The 22,559-nt window shown below is 43.7% G+C and overlaps 1 protein-coding gene across 1 annotated transcript in view; it reads left to right on the plus strand.

The window, feature by feature from the left end:
• The window catches only part of PPM1L (protein phosphatase, Mg2+/Mn2+ dependent 1L), a 76,853-nt gene that overhangs the window by 37,727 nt on the left and 16,567 nt on the right, over window positions 1-22,559 (plus strand). Inside the window, exon 2 of the mRNA XM_072345039.1 lies at window positions 20,719-20,893. Coding sequence (XP_072201140.1) covers window positions 20,719-20,893 — 175 coding nt within the window. The remainder of the gene's footprint in view (window positions 1-20,718; window positions 20,894-22,559) is intronic.

The following is a 22,559-nucleotide window of genomic DNA, read 5'->3' on the forward strand; positions in this document are numbered from 1 at the left end:
TTGTGGTTCACCCTTTAAAGTAAACACATAGTAATGTCAGCCTTTCCTGTAGTACATAATACCTTGTGCTAAGCAGTTTGTATTTTAATTTCCATAATTCTCGTGATTTAACTTCTGTACCCACTGGTACATAAAAGTAGTTCCTGGTTAGATGTAAACAACAGTTATGCTGCCATTGTTTCCCTTTTATAATAACTCACATCTAATGGAGTGGAGAATAAGTAATAAAACTGTTTGGTGGTCTGTCTCCTGGAAACAGAAGAAGGTGTAATTGCTTTTAGTACATTAGTGCCATCATTGCTGTCGTTAGCCAGGAGCCCAAGCTGAGCTGTGCGTGATACGACCAGAATCTGTACTTAGGGAACCAAAGATGCAGCTGTGCTGCACTCAGGAATCTCTGTGGGTGCCACCCAGATGTTCCACCTCTCTCAAGATTTCAATCCTCTGACTCAGAGCACGACTTCCAAGAACTCACAATTAAATAACTGTTTCATTTCGGCAAGTCTGGACTGCTAATAAATTGGAAATCCTTTTTATGCCGTCAGATCATTAAATTTTAACTTCTCCAGGCTTTTTCTGGAAGGGCTTTAAACAGGATTTTTCCTTTGCTGGGATAAATTACATTTCTCTGTAGCTGCTGTGGGTTGTGGTGTATTTAAGAATGATGTTCCATGGATTAACCTCTACATTTTTTAGTCTTAAAAATACCTCAAAACCCCAAACATGAAGCAGATGGGGTTTTTTTGGTTGTTTTATAGCCACACTTTGGGTATAATGTACTTCATTTGTCATCTTCTGTAATTATTTTTCCAACGCTGCATCTACCACAGAGACAATGTGTGAATTTCAATAAGCTGTGAGAGCTGTTCATGAAGAGAATAACAACTTGGATGTGTGGAGGTAGTTACTTGCATTCATTTATTTTTAAATAGAAGTTTCCTTTTCCTTTTTATTTTTGTCCTTTATTATTAATATTGTTGTAACTTTCCCCAAAACATTGCTGTGTTTATGTGAGCTGTGCAGACAGCAGTACAGCGAGAGCAATTTCTTTCAATTAGGCTGAATTAACTAAAATGGGTTAAAGCAACAAGGGGCTGCAAAGCTGAGCTAAAAGCCAGAGTCCTTCTGCTCTCATGCACTGCGAGCAAAAAAGAACCAAACGCTTTTCCAGCACAGGGAACTGTAAGTAAATTAAGAGCCTGTTTGCTAGGAGATGCTGGTAGGGCTTCCATCTCTGAGTACTGCCCCTGTGGGGTAATTTTCTGACGTGTCTCCTGTTGGATAATTTCCCATTCATTGTGCCATTACTACACGGGGTACATTTGTGAATTCCCTGAAGCTTTTTGCTGTGAACCTTAGGAAACAGCCTCTACCTGAGATCTTCTCATCATTACTTTTAGTTTATTCTGTTCTGTCTGCAACCAAAAGGACTTAGTGGCTTTTGCACAGCAATAAAGGCAGTTGCAGAAGGCCAAGGTTCTGTGCTAGCCAACAAGTTCCTTCCTCTCCAGCTTCAGCCTCCTCCTTGTGTTGCTGATTGAAAGACCATGCTGTGCAGAGCTCTGTTCCTCACAGTGCAGATCTGGCTGTGCTTTAATGTCCCAGCTCTGCTGCTGAGCTCTGGCTCATGCATTACCTTCCAATTGTTGGCAGTGGTTACTGCAGCCGAGCAAGGAAACCAGCGGTGCCTTTGCCTGTTCTTTGACTTACTGACCTTTGGAACTGCACCCAGTGGCTGCTTCTTCACTTATAAATTCTATCCTTTTATCCAATTTTTTCCCCTTTTTCTTTCCTACTGCGGTACCATATTTTTCAGCTGCCTGCAGCCGTTTGAAGTATGCCCATGTCCCTACCCCTGAAATCCTTCCTGTCAGCGAGATGACCATATCAACATCTGCTGATCTTCTATATCTATAGACACACATGCATACTCTGCTTCAGATCTGAGGTGTCTGATTCTTTATTTAGGAGAAATGCAACAGTTCTTGTATTGCCACAGACCTACTGAATATCACCTTTTTGATGGGCTCTGCTGTTGTCCTGCCTGACAGGCAGGCAGTGCTTGGCAGCCATAAGCCTGGTGACTGCGCTTCATGCACCCACGTGTTTGTGCAGGTGTTTGCCCCATGCAGCACATGTCTGGGGCACTCTCTCCCCCCTTCTAGTCCTTTCCTACTGAGATTCTGTGAAAGAAAGCTCTGATTTCTTCTTATGCTGCCTGCTGTGTGAGGAACATTTTGCCAATCTCACGTGGCTAAGCTGCATTCCTCGCTTGCAGGGCTGTTGGGCATTTTTGCTTTTCTGCTCCTTCACATTACCTTCCAAATCCTTTATGCTGCGCTGAAAAGAGAATGAGGATAACTTGTATTGCTCTTCATCTGATGACCTGATTTTCTTTTATATTGTTTTCATCTCATGCTGCGTATTGGATATTGTCAAGGTGTGACGCAGAAATGCAATTAAGAAACAATACACTACATATAAGCAGACTCTGTATTCTGCACATATTCAATAGATTAGCATCTTGAAAAAGTACCAGGCTGCACTCCAGTGTCTCAGTTCAGGCCTTGGCCAAAATGAACGCTGGCAGCGGCAATGAGAAGTTTGCAGTGCTAGAAATGTGCTGGTGTTTAAATACAGAAATATGAAGACTTCCTGGGAAATGGTAGGTCTCTTGCCAGTGTGTGTTATTGTTATTAGAGAGAAATCTTCATTATGGGAAATCTGAGTTCCGTGTCAGGGGAAATGAAGCTGAGAAGAATGCTTATTGCTCACAGAGATGTTGTAATGTGAGGAGCAATAGTGATAATGTGGGCTTTATTAACATGGAGCTTTCAGCAGTTGCATCATAAGATAATGAAGAACTTATTAATGTGGAATGAAATTAGCCCGGAATTGATATTTGCAGCTGCTATCTTAGAGAAAATGTGAAATGCTTAAAGTTATTTCAGGGAGAAATAAATGGAATGGGGGATTTTTGAAGAATAAGCAAGCAAACAGAGTTACTTATCCCCTGCCCGGCAGCCTGAGATGCCCTTACATCCACGGGGAAGGCCAGGCTGAGTGGGAGAAGGACAGAGGGAGGGAGAGAAGGGGATGGAGTTTATGAAACTGATTACTGTTTAAAACATGAAGCCGTTGTCTGTTAGTAATGCAGACTTAGAATTCAGTATTTGCACATTTTTCCTACATTTTTGGCAGTCAGTGAGTGCATTGAGATACGTGAGGCTACAGCCACGAGCCTGAGCTGGTGCTGTGGGACAGCCCAATGGGCTCGTGTAGCAGGCCTGCTGGTATCGCTTTGGGTGCTTCCCTTGTTGTATTCTGCTGCAACTATGCAGTCAGCTCAGCTCAGTTGTGACTCTGTAAATTTCTGTTGTGATGTAGGTGTTTCTGGTGTCAAGCTGATTACAGGTGGGTAGTGTCACAGCTTACAACAGCAAGCCACATTTTGTCCTGTTTGCCTGATTTCTCACCTCTTACACAGCTTCATCCGTCCTATCTACTGAAGGTGCTCCTGATAAGCTTAACCTGAGCTAAGTGAATTTGTGTGAGCAGGAGGTGTTTGTCCCTGCCAACTCTGCCTGTATCTGCTGCACTCGCTGGCACCTGGGTCTGTGATCCTGCAGCTCTGCAGGATTTGGATTAGCTGCATATCAGGTTGCTTGCAGACTAAAAGTCTCATGTCGGTTTTTCATTTGCCCCGATCAGTTTTCAGACAGATCAGCAAGCTGATCCCAGCACTGTGCTTAGCCCTGACTGGGCTGGTGGTGTGGTAAGTGGCATGGGAACACGTGCCTGGTGTGGGCAAGAGCGGTGCTGTCCCTTCTGATGATAACTGGCTGTTAAACTGGGCACATCTTGGATCTGCATGGAAAGAAAGCCACGGGGCTGGGAACAGCTTTCCTTGGACATGATGTTCTGTTGCTTGGTAGTGGCTGATGGCAAATGCTGCGATGATCAGCTCCTGCCTTCCCACCCCGCTTCTCCCTGACCACATGCAGGTTGACCTTATGTTTACAATCATTTGGTGTTCTTTCTTTTTTCCTGGCTTATATCAACGAGACATGTTTTTCAGCATAAGTAGTGCATGTTCCATCAATAGTTTCCCAAGACAGGAAGACCACGGATGTTGGTGAGACTGAAAAGCTGCCGAGGGTGTATTTGGGACCAGGAAGGTTTTCCTCGGTCAGCTGTTGAATGCTCTTCCAGCTTCTGCTCTGGCAGCTGCCCTGAAAGCATGTGTTTTGAACATCACGCTCTGCTGGTTGTTCCAGGACGCAGTAAATCCATTTTCAGACACAAAATGTACAAACATCCTGTTCATTTCTGCTTTGAGCTTCATTCCCAAGGCAAGTCTCTTAGGATCATGCTAGAAGGGGTACATCAAAGGGAAACCTTGTAAAAAATTTTCCCCTCATCTAAAATAAACCTATGAACAAAACCCTGGATAGGATGTTGGTACTAAAAGTGTTTTGTGTTGCTTCCTTGTTGACAACGAATCTGTAACTTCAGGGACTTTTGAAATCTTTTTATACAGCATTTTCTATCCAAGTTAAATGCAGTGTGTGATGAGCTGCTTTCTCTTCCTGCGCCTCTATAGCTAGCTGCAACAGCTTGCACGCACGCAGTTAAGAAACAATTAATTAAATTACACTACCCATAATTACTGTGCTATTCCTCGTAAAGTCATTCCATCCAAAATGTGATTCTTTAAATGCCTTGTTTAGAAGCCGTGTATAAATTACCCCCAAATTGAACTTAATTGGTCTGTTTTGTTACACGTGGTACAGTGAGGTTGGTTCCACTTTACTGAGAGTGAGGAATAAGTAAAATATTTTGTTGTGTTCCGACCATTTCTTTGTAGATGGCTGTGCTTCCTTCAATGACAAGAGGTTTTCTGACTGTCCTACCACATTTTTACCAGACAATGTTGGTGCCAGTGGTGCAGCTGCGCTCCGGTTCTGCCTATCTGCAGCCTGAGCCACATCCTGCAGGGAAGGCAGGCCTGCAATGTGGCTGCAGGCTGGCCTACACCACACCGCGCTGTGATACCACAGAGCGTTTCAGTGCACCATGATCTTCCATTTCTGAATCCAGGCTGATTCTTTGAAGTTTTCATTGGAAATAATCAAGGGGAGCTTTTGTTTGCCTTCTTTATGACTCTTCAACATGTGGTGTTCTATTAAAAATTAAAAATGCCAAATCTGACATTTGTTTCTATGTTAAACACCTTTAATGAAAAGGAGAACAGTCTCCGAACTGCTGGAGAGCCAACTGCTAAAGATGTAATTTACCCTGAATTCCCTGTCATATTTCTACCTCAAGTCATTTTGTAGATGAATATTTCATCACTCAGGTAGAGCTGCATGGAAATTATTTTATTAGGTCCCTTTCAAAGTTGAAGTAAGCGTTAGAAACAAGAAACAATCTGCCTGTTACTTTGGCAGTGCTTGGGAAGTGAAGAACGGAGCTCGGGTTTCTCTTGTAATTGATTTCATTACAGAAAGTATGTGATGTTAAAGCAGGGAGAGACGTTATTTGAATGAATGAGTTTCTAACTTGGTTTTTAAGTGAAAGCAGGAGTACGTCTTGAAAACCTAATTATGGAAGTATTTTACCAGCTTTCTTGCTTGACACAATGTATTTTAGGTAATGCCCGAGATCTATCAGAGCGCCCAGGCTATGCTGAAAGGTAGAGACCATAATTCTTAAAAGAATTAAGCAGTTTAAGGAGAACTAAGCTGGATGCTCTAGAGAAGTGTGCCAAATAATGGAGAGTTGGGGAGTAAAACAAGTGGGAAAGCTGTGCAAAGAGGCCAAGGGCAACAGAATGGCAATGAGAAATAAAAATAGCTGGGTAAAGATTGCAGCATTACAAAGAAATGGCCCGTAGTTCTCATGTATATGCAAGACTTGAATGTGACCAAAATAACCTTCATGGAAGAGAAATCCACTATATTCACATACAGGCTCTCCAGACACCTCAGTATGGTTGTAGGTGATGAAGGATTTCCTTGTGAAACAGCTTTTTATCCAGTGGAATAAAATGAAGCCAAATTCCATTTTGTTCCTTTATGTTTTCAGTTGTTAGGATGGAAGATTTCCTGTTATTTTGTGGCAGTGTAACTCATCAGTGATGTCACTTTCAGGCAGTTTGATCTGTAGTTCAGCAGTTTAGCTGTTCATTAAAATGCTGGCTTTGAAATGACTGCATGTCGCCGTAAAGCAAAGGGGTTTGTGGACATCAGAAATGGAGAAGGTCAGAAGCATCTCTGATTGAAGTTTTCTTGGGCGTTTTTGTTTGCATGCCTTGTTCTGACATTTTGGAGAGCTTCTTGTAGTTCATCAGATTAATTTGCTCTCAAATTCATGCATTGGCATTCTAGAATATCTTGGTTTTTACATGTAAGTAGCTGCAGCTCTTTAAGGTGAGTCTCATTCTTAATATTTATTTTGCAGGAGATTAAAAATAGCCAGGTAAGGCAAACTAATCTGGTCTGAACTCCTGAGCTGGCACACGCTGAGGGATGTGCTGGCTCTGGGCTTGGCAGCTCACTGCCTTCAGCTGCAGGTTTCTTTCCAAGTGAAGCCCAGCTCGGTGCTCCCATCAGCTCATCCCCAGACAGTGAGGTGTTCCTGGAGGGGACCAGCAGACTTCGGGTTCTCTCTGTGACCGGATACTAAAAGCTGGGGATTTGCTGCAGAAGTTAACTCCAGAAATGAGCGGCACTCCTGCTTCTCACCTGTGATTTGCCTTCTCCTTGGAGAAACAAGATGTATAAAGTGTGGGCTCTGGGTTGGTCTTTGATTGCCCATCTCAGCACAAGGTGGTGCAACAGTCTGTGCTGAGTGTCGAGAAGGGCGGTGTGGCTGTGCTTGGGCAGTTGCACTGTGCTCTGATTCACCAAGGGTAGTTCTGACTTCTCTACCCTAACTGCCTTCCACCTCATCTCTTACATTTCTCCTCTCTATCACAAGCTTTTTGGAGGCTGGGCCTCCCTTCCGATTCCTTCTCTCACCTGAAGCAGTTTCATTTGGCCGCACCGCACAATCCCAACCTACTGCCTCTCAAAGTGGTTTCTCTGTGATTGCCAGGTTTTACCCCTAGTGCTTCCTCTTGGCATTTCACGTTTCTCTATTTAGATCAGTTTCACACCCACAACCTTCTCAGTTCTGGTTCGATCCCTTTTCTGCTCACTGTTGGCACGTGTATTCCAGCCGTGCTCAGAGCACTGGGATTCTTTCAGATCTTGCTTATGCCTCCAAGTCTGTCTCAGTGTCAGTCACCAAGGAGCAGCCCACATTCTGGAGCACAAAGCATTAATTCCAGCAGCTTCCTGCTCAAAATTACTTGCTCACATTTCTGTCCTAATCTGTTAAGACACTCCAAGTAGCGTATTTTTCAACATTGCTTTTCTGCTTAGATTTCACCCTGGTTCATGCCGTTACTATGTGCTTCTGCTCAAAACAAAGCCATTCCTGCCGTTGTTCTGTAACCTTTCTGTCATATCCTAAAACAAGGAACACGTTACCAAGGTGGGTTCAAAACAGGCTGTAGTTTTCTGGTGTGCTGAGAGGGCTCAAGTGCAATTCAGCCATTGCGTGCAGGAGGCAGAGCCAAGGCAAAAGTTGTTTGCATGAGGAATGCCAGCGTTATGTCTTCTGGGGAAGAGGAGCATTTCTGGGAGAGGATTAAGAGCTGTTCTGACACCATGTTATCTTGCAGCACTGTGTGAATATCCCTAGGTAAATGCTGAAGCTATCTGACTTCTATTTTAGTTCAGAAAGCTCTAGAGAGTCCAGGAAGATTGGCAAGTCGTCAGCGTGAAGCTTACAGCCGGTTTAGTGTTTGAGTGAGACTTATCCGTGCTCCTTACTTTGGACAAGCATTATGAAATGCTCATGGAAAATAACAGGTGGGATGGGAGTAACTCTGTGAAAAGGATCCAGATGGAATAATTAGCAGCAGGGAAAAAAGAGAGTGCCGTTCAAGCAGGCCAAGATCTCAAGCAGGAAATCCTGCCAGCGGTGTAACATTGCTGACAGCCTTGTGGATGGAAGGAGTGCCTGGAGATGTGCTGGTGGGCATCTCAGCCCCTGCTGCCTTCACTCAGAGATGCCCCAGCCATCCCGCTTGGCTGCTGTGCTAGGCTGTTTTCTTTCATATCACCTTCATGTTTTGAAATGTTACCTTGAAATACATCTGCTTGTTCACGCCTCCCAGCAAATCTGCTTCTGTGCAATCTGCATATAGTTTCCTTGCTGTAAGCTGAATCAGCTATGGTGCAAGCTGGGATGTAAAGTCCAAGTATGAGGAACACGTTGGTTTAATACCAGTGTTCTTCAGGGGGAGGAGCTGTTTAATTCACAAAGAGGGAGAAGTATGGCAGCATGGAATTGCATTGCAGGATCAGACAACACTGACAGAACTCAGCATGTGCCCCAGTCCCAGGCCCGGCTCTATTTGCAGAGCCCATAGATCTGTAGGTGCCACACTCAGGGCTGTTGTGTCATCCTTGGGCTCATGGCATAGCAAAAACCAGAGTGGAGAATGGTGCATGTGCAGCAGAGTGCAGGGGGTAAAGAGGGGTAGAAGGAAACCCGGGAGAGCTCCGTGTTGGGGAGGAAATGGTGAAGTTAGGACATGGCACCAGCTTTAAATTCAGAGCATCGTATCTTGCCAGAAGGCCTTGGCACGGAGATTGAGAGCCTGAGAGTGTGGGGTAAAAACAATGTAGTAACTACAGAAACTTATAAATCAAACACTGAGTGACTGCAAAGGAAAGATTTGCTACCAGCCCTTTTTGCTGAGAAAATAATCTTGGACTCCCCAACTTCCAGCTCTGTGCCTCAGAGGCTGGCAGCTCACTGAATCAGAAGCACGGGTAATTTATTCACAAGAGGCAGGTACTGCATGGGGCTGTGAAAGGGAAGGCTGTAAGATAAGCCACTTGTTAGCGTGTTAATCTGCTTCGTGGGGAACTGCCACGTTATACTTTGCTGTTGCTCATGATAAAAATCAGAGCATTCTTCTCACAAGATGCATTGTGTGCTGGGGGACTGAAAGGACGGGACCTGCAGGATGATGAATGCTTGGCAGTGTAAAGGATGTACAGCTGTTCGTGATCGGATGATGCATGTAAAGCGCCTTGCAAGAAGACTTCACTGCAAGTGGGCAAGTTGCAAACCTATTTTTCTTTAGAAACATTGGCTTAGGTTTATTTAATTTCTGTTTAAATTCCTGGAAGTTAAAAGGTTAAAGATATTTGGGAAGTCTCCAAAATACTGAGTGCTGTTACAGAAGTGGCCTTGCTATGTAGTGCTGATAAAAGGTAAGGGCTTTTTGTCGTCTCGAGGCTTGCTGTGAAATCTGGAAACTTCAGGCTGTGTCACTTTAATACACAAACATGCTGAGCAATACAAAAGGCTTAAAATCAAAGCCATGCCATGTTATCTCTTCAGACCAGGAGCTTTCTCAAGGAGGTTCTAATGCAAGAGCAGAATAACTTCCAGTTGCGTCTTTGAAGTTTTTTTAGTGTGGTATCACGGACATTTAATCCGCACTGTGGCTGCTCTTAAAAATAGTGAGAAATTGCGGAGTGAAGCAGTAACTAAAAGGAGCTGTTGAAACATTTCTTTGGTCTCACTTCATGACGTCCGCTGTCTTGATTTTGGTGTGGCAGTAAACCTAGTGATGACTGCAGTTTCAAGTCTGATGCTTCCAATATGACTCAGTTTAGGTGCAGATGGTGTATGAAGGTATAAAAACTGCTAAGCAGTGACTGCAACACATGTTTTCATGTTAATTCCAATGCTGAGAGCGTGTGTGTGTGACTGGGGCCAGTGGAGACCCAGTGTGTGTCCTGCACGGTGGGTCTCAGCAGTGTGCTTTTCAGTCACACTTGAAAGTGTATTGTGAAGTAATTTTTTTTGCCCATGTATATTTGCTTTTTGGCGAATTTTTGTTGTTTTAATTCAGCAACAGCCTTATATACCTGTGAGCAATGCACAGAAAGGGGTTTGCACAAGCACTCTGGTTTCAGCAGCAGCCCGTTTGGCTGAGTAATGCCATTGCTCATCCCTTGCCTCATCCCAGTGATGACAACTGCCCGACATCAGCTTGACCTTCTGCTTTGTTAGTAAGTGCTATTTGCAACCCCTTGTCCTAACGAGCTAGAGAAACAGTGTTACTGTGTACTATCATCTTTAATTAGATTGTGTTTCAAGCAGCTGCCATTTAAACTGTAACTTTTATTTCCCTGGCTTGGGTTTCACCTTTCCTTTTCCGAACTTCATTCCTCATTACTCTCTCTTCTCCCACTAATTTATGTCATTTTTTCCTATGTCGTCCTCTTTTCTCTGTATTTTCCCTGTGCGCCTCCAGGCTCTTGGACTCAGTAAGCCCAGGAGAGCTGATTGCACAGCCAAGAGAACCTTTTGGTTCTTTAGCTGCATGCATCTTTAGAGAGAAGAAATAACAGCGTCCAGGCACTTGTGTTTGTCTTAACTGGAGGCTGGATTTTTGCCCTTCTTTCTCTCATGGATGCTCCTTTCAGGGCTTGTGTCCTGAAATGGCACTACAAGATGAACATGCATTGGGAACCTTATTTATAGATTGCAGTTGGCTTCTCTTCTATTTAATGGAGTTCTGTCTCTGAGCTGGTGTCATTTAATTACGTGTTTTATGTAACTGCTCCCTATTCATTCTTTCCACTCTGGAAGGTTTGTGTTTTCATACTCAAGAGGGTGTTTTAACTTTCATGGATTTGGTAAGTCCATAACTTGGGAGACAAAGCTGCAAACAAAACAGAAGAACCCCAAGTTGGAGGCACCTTCTGTAGCAGCGTGGATTGGGTGGAGTGGCTGCTAAAGCCATTTTTTTTCTCACCAGCTACTGATCAATCAAAAAATGTCTCTTATTTCTCCTCTTTTTAGTGAGGGGGGCTGCAGTCCACTGTCTTTGTCAGTAAGGAGGTGGAGGCACATCTGTGCATCCTTGTTGGAATGCCTGACCAGCTTTCTCTGGCTGGACGCTGTTTCCCATTAACAGTTCTATAATAAACTGCTACACTCAAATGTTACGGTTCCATTCATGCATTTAGGAACACAGGACCCTTTTTAAGGGTGTGTTGTGCCGTGATCTTGTGTTTCAGCTCCTTACCACCCACATGATGGGCAAAAGCAGTGCTCCTCCTGGCAGCCTTATTACACCAGCACACACGGAGGGCAGACAAAAGTCCCTTCTATTCTGGAATGGTGTTGGATTAGTTTTACACAAACTGTGAATGCAGCACTTTCCTAGCTGGCACTGTGCTCATTATGTGCAACACGGGTCAATACAGTGGCCTTTTCAGATCTGAAGTGAGGAGAGAACCTAAGCAAAAGAACCATAATTGCATTTAAACAGAGCTCATTGAGTCTCAAAGTCATTATCTTCACAAATTTCAATTTCCATATACATGGCTAAAGGAAAATGTCATCAGGCACCCGTGGTAAATCGTTTAAAGAATGACATGGGCACATTTTCCCCTGTTAACTGTTTGTGTGCACTGTTTGTCACAGCTTTTGGAAAGGCAGTGGGACACAGTGAGCGGGGCTGGAACCAATTGTGGTTTTGTCATCTATTCATTAATCTCCCGGGTTCCTCCGAGCAAATGGTGCAGCACAGCACAGCCACAGAGCTCAGATGAACCCTTGGGCTCTGCGACTTCAAATGCATTTTTTCCACAGTGAAGTCATTTATCTTGATTCTTATCTCTTATTGCAGCATTGGATGTAGCATGGGGCTAATTATACACGTGGTTCTTAATACAGGATTTTCATAAGGTCACTCATAGAAGAAATGGAGACCTAAATGAAAGCCTGAGCATTGCTTCCAGTGTCAGGCATATCCAGTGCAGTGAAAGCTTTACCAGGGCAGGACTTGGCTGGTGGTCATGGCCAGAACTCCTGCTCCAGCACAGAAGTGCACTGCTGGCTGCCTGTGCTGCAGCAGTGCCTGTGTGCCAGCTCTCCAGGGGTGGTGTGCGATCATTTCTGACTATGGACAGCAAATCATAGCACTCTATATGTTGACACTCCGCAGTTTATTTGGAAATTCTTGTCTGTTTTCTGAAGCTTTGTAAAGTTGTGAACTAGCATTGGAATAGCACGCAGAGATGTTTCGGTGTCGTGTTGTGAAAAGGAGCAGTGGGAGCCTTGCAGGTACTCTGTCTTAGGGGGAAAACATGCTCAAGGTAGCAGTGCTGTGACCAGTGTGTAGCTATTTGTGCTTCAAAACCTTTCTCCTACTTTTTTAGACTACATTCAAAGCAATCTTTATAAAGCATGACCAATGCCCATCAACAGTCAGAAAGTAATGCAGAAGAGCAGGATTTGCATGTACCTTGTGCTGCAGCCTAAACCCCGAGGAGCGCCTTACAGACAGATCTGTGCACCTGCCTTCCTGTGTGAGAGCCCTGATGTACAGAACAGCTCCACGTGACCATCTGACAGACTGCAGTGTGGGCACTGTATGAGCTGCGTCTGGGTCGTGCCCTGCTCAGGGGGTTGAGGTACTGCCAAGCTGAAGGTGGCTGAGGAGATGAGTCCCAAACTTGACTTCTGAAGTGGGAAAAGCAGCATTTTGTTCCTTAATTTCATTCTGTAGTTCAATTGAATTGCATTGACTACTTTTTTTTTTGAGTAAGAATCTCAGATAGATAATAAATTTCAGACCAGATGGTTGGATTTTGGGAAAGCGATAAGCAAGTAAAAATAGAATCTTCTCAGTCTCCTGCGTAATGAACTAATTCTGAGAGTGTTTCAGCCCAGGCTGTATCTTTCTAATTCTTGTGATGATTTCTGCTTGGCAGAAAGTGATGTCTTTAAATCAGGAGAGACCATTTAGATTGAAATATTCCACTACACTCGCTCCCTTTGCCTGGAGAGGGAGAACAACGTCAAAGGAAGAAGAAAGCTTCTTGCTATTTAATTGTGTCTAATATGCTATAAATACACTTCTCACTAAATGCACGTAACAGAATGGAAGGCTTTTGGTAAAAACCTGATTCTTTGTTAGCCTTCTTACATCCTACTGCCATTTGCAAAAGCATCTGCACAGAAATACCTGTAAGGCATTTAAACAGCTGTACTGATGGAAGGTTACAGTCCCCAGGCTTTAAATATCATTTTCTCAGGAGCTGCACGGAGTTGCATTTGTTTTACAAAACTGGTAGTGTTTTTTCCCTTCTTTGTTGGACTCATTGAGCTCAGTCCAACACAACACGCAGTATTTCTCTGTACAAAGCAACACTTGCTGCCCCGCGTGCCTTATGAGGAGTCTGGTAATCACTCCTGACCTTCTGACCATCACTTGTAGTTTGGTACTCAGATTTTGCTGCAGTATGAAATGATGAAGTATGAAATGACAAGTATTTTCATGGGCTTTTAAACTAAATGATGTCTGTTGGTAAGTACAGATATGAGTCTCGTGTGCCAAACTGTGATGTCTCTTATGGTCAGGTGGACATGGAAGTCGTGATTATTGTTTGTCTGTTTGTGTGTCTTCCAGGACTTTTGAAATACATCATCTTTACAATAAGCTTCAGTTCCTTATTAGTTAAAACTACCTGGAGTATTATAAAATTACGGCTTTGACTGTGGTAATTTTCAGTTTAATTTACCTACTAATCTTAATTCTTCTCCTAAAAAGAACATGAATAATAATGGGCTTCCCAGCACAATTAGGATTCAGAATTTGTATCCGTGCATGTGCAATTTAAGTGCTAATGCATTTGCTTTTATTAGGGTAGTAACTTTGCTTATTCTCATTATTCTTAATGTATTTACTGAAGCTTTTTCTTTTTTTTTTTTGGTGCACATATGCAGTTGTCTAAAGACCTGGAATAAACCTGGGTGGAGCATCACCCTCACCTTCCTGGGAAGGTTTCACCGTGTGTCAAAGAGGCTGAGGCTGGAGGCAGCCGTGTGTTTCTGGTAGTTGGATAGAATTCCTGTACTTTGGTTTGTGCCATTTGCTGTGTGCAGCTGAGAGGAATCTGGCTCCATCATTTGTGTTTGTGCACACGGATAAGGTCTCCTTGAACTTTGTTGTCTTTGGGCAAGGGAAGCACATCCACCAGGAGGAGCAGCCTCTGCCCCTCAGTCTGTGTTTCTGTTTGTCTAGGAGTGTGTACGTCATTTCCTTGGGGATAGGATTCCCCTCCATGGTGACATCTCGTTGTGTTCATTGATAATAACAGTTATAACGATGGATAACCAAAACATACAAGAAGGACATGTACTCTGATCTGATGTATTTGCTGCTTTGAATACTTCCAAATCAACACAGCATATATTAAAGGGATTAAAAATTCAGGTTACATGATAGGCTTCACGGCAATTTTGAATAGACATTGTTGAGTAGGTCTATTCATAAGGAAAGCCCTCCTGGCTCTTGTACGATTGGGGTGTAATAATTGTATCAAAGATTGGGAAAGTGATAAATAATGAAGGTCAATTGAAAATCCAGAGTAATTGGATACATTTGCTTGGTGAAAGCATGAACAGAGCATGCCTTTCAGTACAGTAGGCTGTAAGGCTGTAGAGCTCATACAGCAGAAGGCTGAGGGGTGCGTGCACTGAGGAGGAGATATCATGGCAGTGGAGAGCAAGGAATGTTCTGCACATGGGCAGTGAAGGGGTGGTTTGGTGTTGCACTTCAGCATGCCGTGGTCTCAGGTCCCAGTGCTACTACGGGCAGAGCTGGGGAACTGCAGCTAACAGAGGGGACCGGGAGTGCTCAAAAAGATTGGGAAGCCTGCACAGTAACTTGACATCTAATCATGTGCTATTCAATAAGCTCCATCTATTTAGGTTATCAATGAGAAGATAATGGGGTGATTTGATCAATTTGCATGTATTTACATGAGAAAAGGGAAGGTAGGTGAGCAGACATTTTACTTGATTCAGTGCTGGAAAGTCATAGATAATAGTAGATTCAGACTGGAAATAATGTGAACATTTTCTTTGCTATGAGAAATGATCCTCTAACAGTAAGGACAATTAACTTCCAAGGGCAATAGGAGATTCTCTGTTTCAGAGTAGAAATTTTTTCTAAATGGCTTATTCAAGCAATGAGAAGTTCTATGGTCCTTCTGCTTCAAGATGTCAGACAAGATAATCATGATGCTCCCTCTTGATTTGGTAGAATAAATCTTTTAATTAGACACCCAGATTCTGAAGCAACCCTTGTAGCTCTGCCAATTGCAGTGTCATCTCTGACAGGTCAGTCTCTGCGCTCAGTTCCTTTCCTTGTCTGTCGCACGAGTGACTGCTTGACTCTATCAGTTGCAGCACTTCTGGGTAATTTTAATTAATTAAAATTATTGAGTAAAAAATGAATTACTCATGTATTTTGCTGCCCCTTCCCTGAGTGGAAGATGGAAAATGATGGTTTTGCCTTTACTCTCACCTCTCCTGATCCATGCCCTAGAATAATGAGCCCCATGATGGCACTCAAGTGCGTGCTCAGCGTAAGGGAGCACATTCTTATGTGACTGACGGAGGGAGGAGTGGGAGGCAAAGCACAGCGTGTAATTTTTACATTACAAGTTTTGTTGACTTACTTGCTTCTCATTCCAGGACATTTAAATAAGTCTGTTTCAGAAGTGAGTGACAAGTGCTGTCTTAGGGAAGAAACTCAAATCCATAATGTAAAGCCATAAATCATCACCATTTATCATTTTTATTTTTATTCCTTCTGTTTGGTGATATGGCTGCTCGAAGGGCTTGCAGCCATAAATCACATATAGGCTGTGTCAGAGGAGATCAGGCTCTCTGTGCTCAAAGCACAAAACCAGAGGAAGCTCCACAACAGATGGCCTTTGCTTTCCATTTCATGGGCACCGGTTCTCACTGGGCAATTCGTTATTTTCTACAGTTGAAGCAGCTGTGGATTACTGTAATTATAGATTAAATATATCTCTGACAATCCAGAGTGAATGCTAATTTGAACTTTATACATCTCCTTGGAATCAGGTTAATTTTCTCATGACTATACAGCCTCTGATTGACTAAAGATGTTGGCGAGGCTAATATTTTTCCTGCTTTGGAAGTAAATTGTGCATGGATTGCAAAATACCGGTGGTGTTTGTAGTGTTGTAGAAAGTCCTCTGGGAGCATTCCTGAGTCCTGCAAGCATTTCTGACATCGTGCTTTTGCTACCAGCCTTGGTTAAACTCCGGGCTTGGCTTTCCTAGGACACTTGCTGATTAATAGCAAGTTATTGGCTTGAATAGTCATTTTTGAGGGGAAATAAAAGGACTCTTTTTAATAGATATAGTGGGCTAAGGACACCAGAAGTTTCTATGGGAAAACACTGCTAATGAGTTTCTTTTGACTTCTCTGTTCTTGAAATAGTTCCTTGCTGCAGAGGGCAAAATGTTCATCCCATTGCCGTTTGTAGACCTTGCATTATCCTCTTGAGAGTAGATTATGTTTTGCTATCATGTTTTCCTTCTGAATAACTATTAATAGACTCACGTCCTTTGTCCAAGGGGTTTGGCATAGCAAAATTCCACTGACTTCAGGGGAGTTATTTGTGGTTCCTGCTGATGAAGGAGCAGCATCAGCCTGAGCGAAGCTCTCATCAAGGCAGGGATCCAAAGAGTGTTCTATAACCATTTCTGGGTACAGTCAGCACCCAGCAGGGCACTGAGATGTCAAGGAACACCTCTTAAAGGTTCAGGGCTCTGCAGCTTGATCTGTAACTACGGTGAAGTGGGAATAAATGTGCTTGAGCACAGCACAAGGAATGTGCTGGTGGAGCTCTCCTGGTTGGCCCTGGCAGCAGAGGCTGCTGTGTGCCAGAGGGCAGTGCACGCAGGTAGATTGACTTGGGGGCCTTCATTTCCTTGAGGTGTTGTTTCTTTATCCCAGCAATCTGAGTTCATGTATCAAACATTTATTTAGAGTGTATTTTTGTAGTGTACTTTTCTGAAATAAACAGGAAACTGCTACCAGAAAATCAGTAATGGACTGGGATACGTTTCTGGTCCACAACCTCATTTTTTGTCATCTTACTGTAAGATACGTAGCAAGTTAAGGGCACTGCTCGTTGTGTGATGGATAGTGGTATGGTGGATTCTTAGGCTTTGTTTAACAGTTTCTTTTGTTTTAAGAAACGTGTAGAAAGTCTCCTTGCTAAGGAGTTCTAGTCTAAAATGTGGAATGTGAACTCTCAGGTGGGATCATCACATATTCCCAGCAGTACTTCTGGTGGAGTCTTTGAGCTGCTCCCCAGTCTGTGCTGATGGGAACCACGTTACTGCATCCCTGCATGCCCTGAGAGAAGCACTTTGCTGCCTCGCCTTACAGTTCTTGCTGCCTTCTCATAATAGAGATCATTTGATCTTTTATTACACTTCTCGGCACCAAAGTTAAACTGCTTACTCCGTTATTCTGCTTCTCTTCCTTTATACTATTTTAAAAGTAGCCCCTGCACTTGCCCTTTGCAAATAGTGTCTCTCTGTCCTCTGTGTATTTTCGAAGACAGAAGTTGTTAAAGCAATTGTTTCAGTCAGCCACCTGCAGCTGAACTAATTTCATCTGGCCCAGCCAGCTGGAAAACCCTGATCTTTACAAACACTTCCTAACAGATTCTTTCCCTAATCTGTCTTGTGATTTTGGTTACCTTCCTCTGATATAAATTGCCACTGGAATGCAAGAAAGTAAAGGCAGTCATACGGTAGCCAAAATGAGACTGCAAACACTTCAGCTTTTATGGCATCATCTGTCAAAAGCTTTTCTACTCTGCTGAGCTGTAGACCAACATTTGCCTGTCTTTTTCTTATTACAAATGGACTGGCAGGAACTTTTCTTGCCTCCTTGGCGAGCTTTAAGTCATTTTTTACTCCAGTCTCCACTTGTTTCCGTGCTCATTATTACATTCTGACCGTGTGTGTACTTCCTTCCAAAATCCTTCCTTCAGGTGAACCAGGAGGTGAACAAGGTGCCCCTTTTCCATAATGGCACCTCTGCCCTTGCCCAGCAGCTCCTGATGTGTTGTCTCTGAAGCATGTAGTAGTGACCCTGTGACCTTCCAGCACAGTGACAAGAAGAAGCAGAAAGATGTGACAGAAGAATCTTGATTTTGTTTTTAAGCCTTCAGTGTAGATGCTCTGCCAGCAGTACTGCTCTCTAAAGTGGATCTGTATTGTCCTGTGGTCTCTGGATGCTCGCAGCAGCAAGGCGGACAGGACAAATTGTCTCAAGAGTATTAAGGTCAGACATCAGTATTAAGGTCAGACATCTGTAATTTCCCTCCTGTCCCTGTAAATCAGTGCAGCCAATGAGAAGCACAGGTCTCAGGCAAGGAAGTCCCCATCTTCTATTCTTTGCACTGGCGATCTGTGTTATGACTCATAGCTGTTCTATCTCCTTAGCTTCTCCACCTGCTGTATGTGCACCCGTGCTCATCTTCCCACACTGCTGTCTGTAGCACACCTTTCTCACAGGGCCGTGGATCTGCTTCTAGCACTTGGTCTCTCCATCATCACATTTGATGCTGGAGCATTCTGGTCTCCTCCTGAATGCCCACAGGTGTGCCAAAGGATGCAGGCTCTCTGCATGTCCCCAGTTGCCATTTGGCCACTTACACAGCTCTGTGGGACATACGGGGCAGCTGCTCATCCTCTGAGGACATATTTCAGGTGTCAGGAATGCCCAGAGCCATGAGTTTGCTTTGATGGAAGCCTGAATTTTGCAGGTTGAGCAGATTGGTAATTCCAGACTTGAGAAGTGTTGAGCTGCAGCAGCCTGCAGAACACAAATAAAACAACCAAAGCCGAGGCTGAGACTTTCTCTTACAGAGATGGCTCTTTCTCACACACCAAATATTCAGCTCCTTTTGTGTGAGATGTGGGTGTGTAAGGAGAATTCTTGCTTGAGCTGCTGCTTGTCTCCTGAAGGAGCTTCACTAAGAAGCTGTTGATTAACCAGTGTAGACCTTTATTTCCCCTCCATGTGCTTGCTGTCCTTCAAGGCTGGAGGCTGGGCCAGCTACCTGTGGCCCTGGGCTCTGGGCTGACTGTATCCTGCTTGGCAGAGTAACACTTCAGCAGGAAAGTAATTGCTGCACATATGTTTGGAAATGTCTATGGTTGTGCACATGTATCCCTTCTGGGTCAGGAGTGCTGCTGAGAAGGACTTCAAGCACTCAGTGCAGCAGCATCCCCTGAAGCATGGCAGGAGGAGCTCTGGGTATGTGAGCATCTCAGGAAAAGGCGCTTGGGCAGCATTTCTCTGTGGATTGTGGTGTCCTGGTGTCGGTGATGAAGGAGGCTCGGTGCTGTGGGTGCCTCGCTGGGGCTGCTTCCACACAGCCAGTGCCTTTGGTCGTGGTTGTGTTCCCATCTGCTCCCATCCATCTGTCTCTGGGCTTATGCTCAGGTTGTGAGGTCTCAGGGTCAGAAGTGATAGTGTTTACAGCCACTGGTGCGCATGTATTTGCTCAGATGGCGCAGGAAAGTGAACGTGTATAAGCTCTTCTTCTGCTTTCTGCTCTTCGGAATTGCTGCAGTGGGAGAGCACAAAAATACCCCCTGCAGACTGAAGCCTCTTCTCAAAGCAAACATTAAACAAAGATGCCTGAACGTGGACTAAATAATTAGTGTACAGTGAGTCTTTTGGCCTTCCCTTGGAAGAAAGCAGCTATTAGACAGTACCACTAAATATGCTGTACTCATGTGGACAGTTTGTTTGGTTTTTGTAGAATAATTTCATTCGTCTCACATGGCTTAGCCTGCAGATAAATTGAACACAACTTCAGTGATATTTTAAGGTTGTGATTTAATCAGCCATCGACTTTGGAAAACTAAATATAGACCCAGGAGTGCATGCTGCTGAACGGGGCTAAGCTGTGGTCAGTCCCAGGCCTGCAGCAATGTTGTGTTTATCATTTTTCTCTTCCCAGCTTGCTGCCGGTGCCTCATCCCGCACAGAGCGGCTGCAGCAGCAGTGCTGGCAGGTGGGCACCTGTCCAGAGGCAAATGCTCTTCTCATTTCCTGCCCTGTACGTTTTCTGCACGTTGCTCTGTAACACTGGTACAACCATGCCACCTTGTGTTAATTGCTGTTTTCTTATGGTCTTAATTAAGTTTATTTTTCTAACGTATTTTCACTGCTGTTTTTACATGTTCGTTTGGGTGGGAAACGTTACGTGTTTATCCTGTATTGAACCCAAAGGTAGGCAGAGCTCAGCAGCTGAGATGTAACAAAGTAGCAGAACTGCACTGAATGACAAGGCACATGGTGAGGGCTGTGAAGGCTACCTGAGCATCGAAGCCGAAATCCCATTCATACCTCAGGATACCAAGATTATACCCTTTGAGTTACTCTGTGTCTCTCAGTTTGCTGTTTATGGAACATCTCAAATGGACAATCAAAACATTGTTAATGGAGAAGCCACGACTTGTGCATCCTGCTGGAGAGTAGCACTGTGCTTTTGCTCTGAGGAATTTGTTCTGTTGTATCCCTGTATCCATGGGAGTTCTGGGCACACAGGGTAATTTTGGCAGGGAAATGACCTGTTGATTTTAGCACTATGGAGCTGGTAGTATTAAGAGTATTCTGTTGTATGGATTGTTGAATTTGATAGTGCTTTATGAAGCTATGAACATGCATGAAGCTTTTCAAAAGAAGTGCTAATTAAACCTTTGTTTCTTTCCTCCATAGTCTGCAGCAGAGTATGTGAAGTCCCGCCTGCCTGAAGTCCTGAAACAGCATCTGCAGGACTATGAGAAGGACAAGGAGAACAGTGTGATGTCTTACCAGACCATCCTGGAACAGCAGATTTTATCGATTGATCGAGAAATGCTGGAAAAATTGACTGTATCCTATGATGAAGCAGGTATGTCTTTACTTCTTTCTAAGTCACGTGTTACTGAGAACAAGTTGCTCACTTCCAGTCTGTGGAGGGGTCGTGAAGCCTGTTAAGATGTTTTTGACAAATGGATGTCTTGCACATTAATGCATTCTTCTTCACACCAAACTTGTTTTTGAGCTCACTTAGCGTGCACTGTGTGGTCAGAGAGTCTGATTTTTAAACGTGTCGTGATGGATGTGGATAGACAAAAACAGATTACCGGTAAAATGTCAGAGGCATTTTATTAGTGCAGTCACAGGGCTCTGATGATTGTGTCGTGACAGTCAAGATTTCTGAGGGTTTGTAATTATAGCTGATACTTTTTACTAGCATTTAGTTTGAAGGTAGGTCGAAGAGTCCTAGCTTTGGGATCCTTCAGCTCTGGGATTCATTGTCCTGATGCCAGGTCTCCTGCATGATTACAGAGGAAAAAGAACAGATGTTCTGGGTGGTGTTTGCTGATCTTCCAAAATAGCCTCCCTTATCTGCTATACTCATCCCCTGGCTTCTCAGCCTTAGCCCAGCTCTGGAAAAGCAAGTGCTGACAAGCTTGTATTGTTTTGTGGTGTCACGTTGTTCTTACAATGTAGTGCTGAGAAATACTCAGAGCACTTGGATACTCAGTCTCCTGCTCAGATTCCTGCTCACTATCAATGTCTTTGATCTCAAATGCTCAAGCAACTTAAAATGCCATGTGCAGTGTCTGATCTGGGTACTTGCAAGTCTTTGAGCTTTAGTGACTTGAAACAATTGCAATGCTCTGTTAATTCATCAGCTCCTTTCACACACTCACACAGTAAATGTGCCTCATTCTCTTAAACTGCTTTGATCTCAGAAGCTCTCAAGCAACTTGCAGTGCATTTCAGACTGTAGATGTCATGTGCTTAAGGGGCTGTGCGTCATGGGAGCTCTTGAAGGACAGCACAGTTAAACCAGGGGCTCAGGGTATATTTTTCATCACATATCTCAAGTTTTTAATGATGCTTTAAAAAAAAAAGCTTTTTAATGTTGTCGCTTTCTGTTGCTTCTGCTTATATTTTAACAGAGGATTTACCGGTTCAGTGAACAGTGTAGATCCTTTGCTGTCACGCTGATTTGGTCACTTCATCTCTCCTGTCATTTTGATTGATTGAAGTTTGTTAGGAAGGAAGAAAACAGTGGAGAAAATTACCAACCTCCGTCAGGAGAAAAAGATAGCATTTTCTTTCATTGAAAAATGCACGTTTGTACAGAGAAAATAAAGACTAAACTGCTCCAAACACACACTTGGAGATTTATATCGTGCAATAAAGCAATCATGCAGAAATGCGAAGCTATGTAAATAAGCATTTCAGTAAAGTCTCAGCATTCAAAACTGAGAGGGGATGCAACTCACTGTAAATTAAAAGCCAGAATCTGAGTCTGGTAATCAGCTAGAGAGAGGTTAAAACCCCGAGATGGTGGAGAGTCATCAGTCTGATCTTCTCACTTGTTCACTACAAACATACAACTGGTGCTACCTGCTTTTGAAGGAAGATCTGATTGTGATCTGAGCACAGAGAATGTGCTGCTCGAGCCGTTGCAGCAGATGTTCTTGATTCCAAGCTCTGCAGCTATTCAGACTGTTCAGTCTCAGACTAGTTGTGCTGGTGATGTATTTTATTCATATTTT

Source organism: Excalfactoria chinensis, chromosome 9 (assembly GCF_039878825.1).
Source record: "Excalfactoria chinensis isolate bCotChi1 chromosome 9, bCotChi1.hap2, whole genome shotgun sequence".
Lineage (NCBI taxonomy): Eukaryota > Metazoa > Chordata > Aves > Galliformes > Phasianidae > Excalfactoria > Excalfactoria chinensis.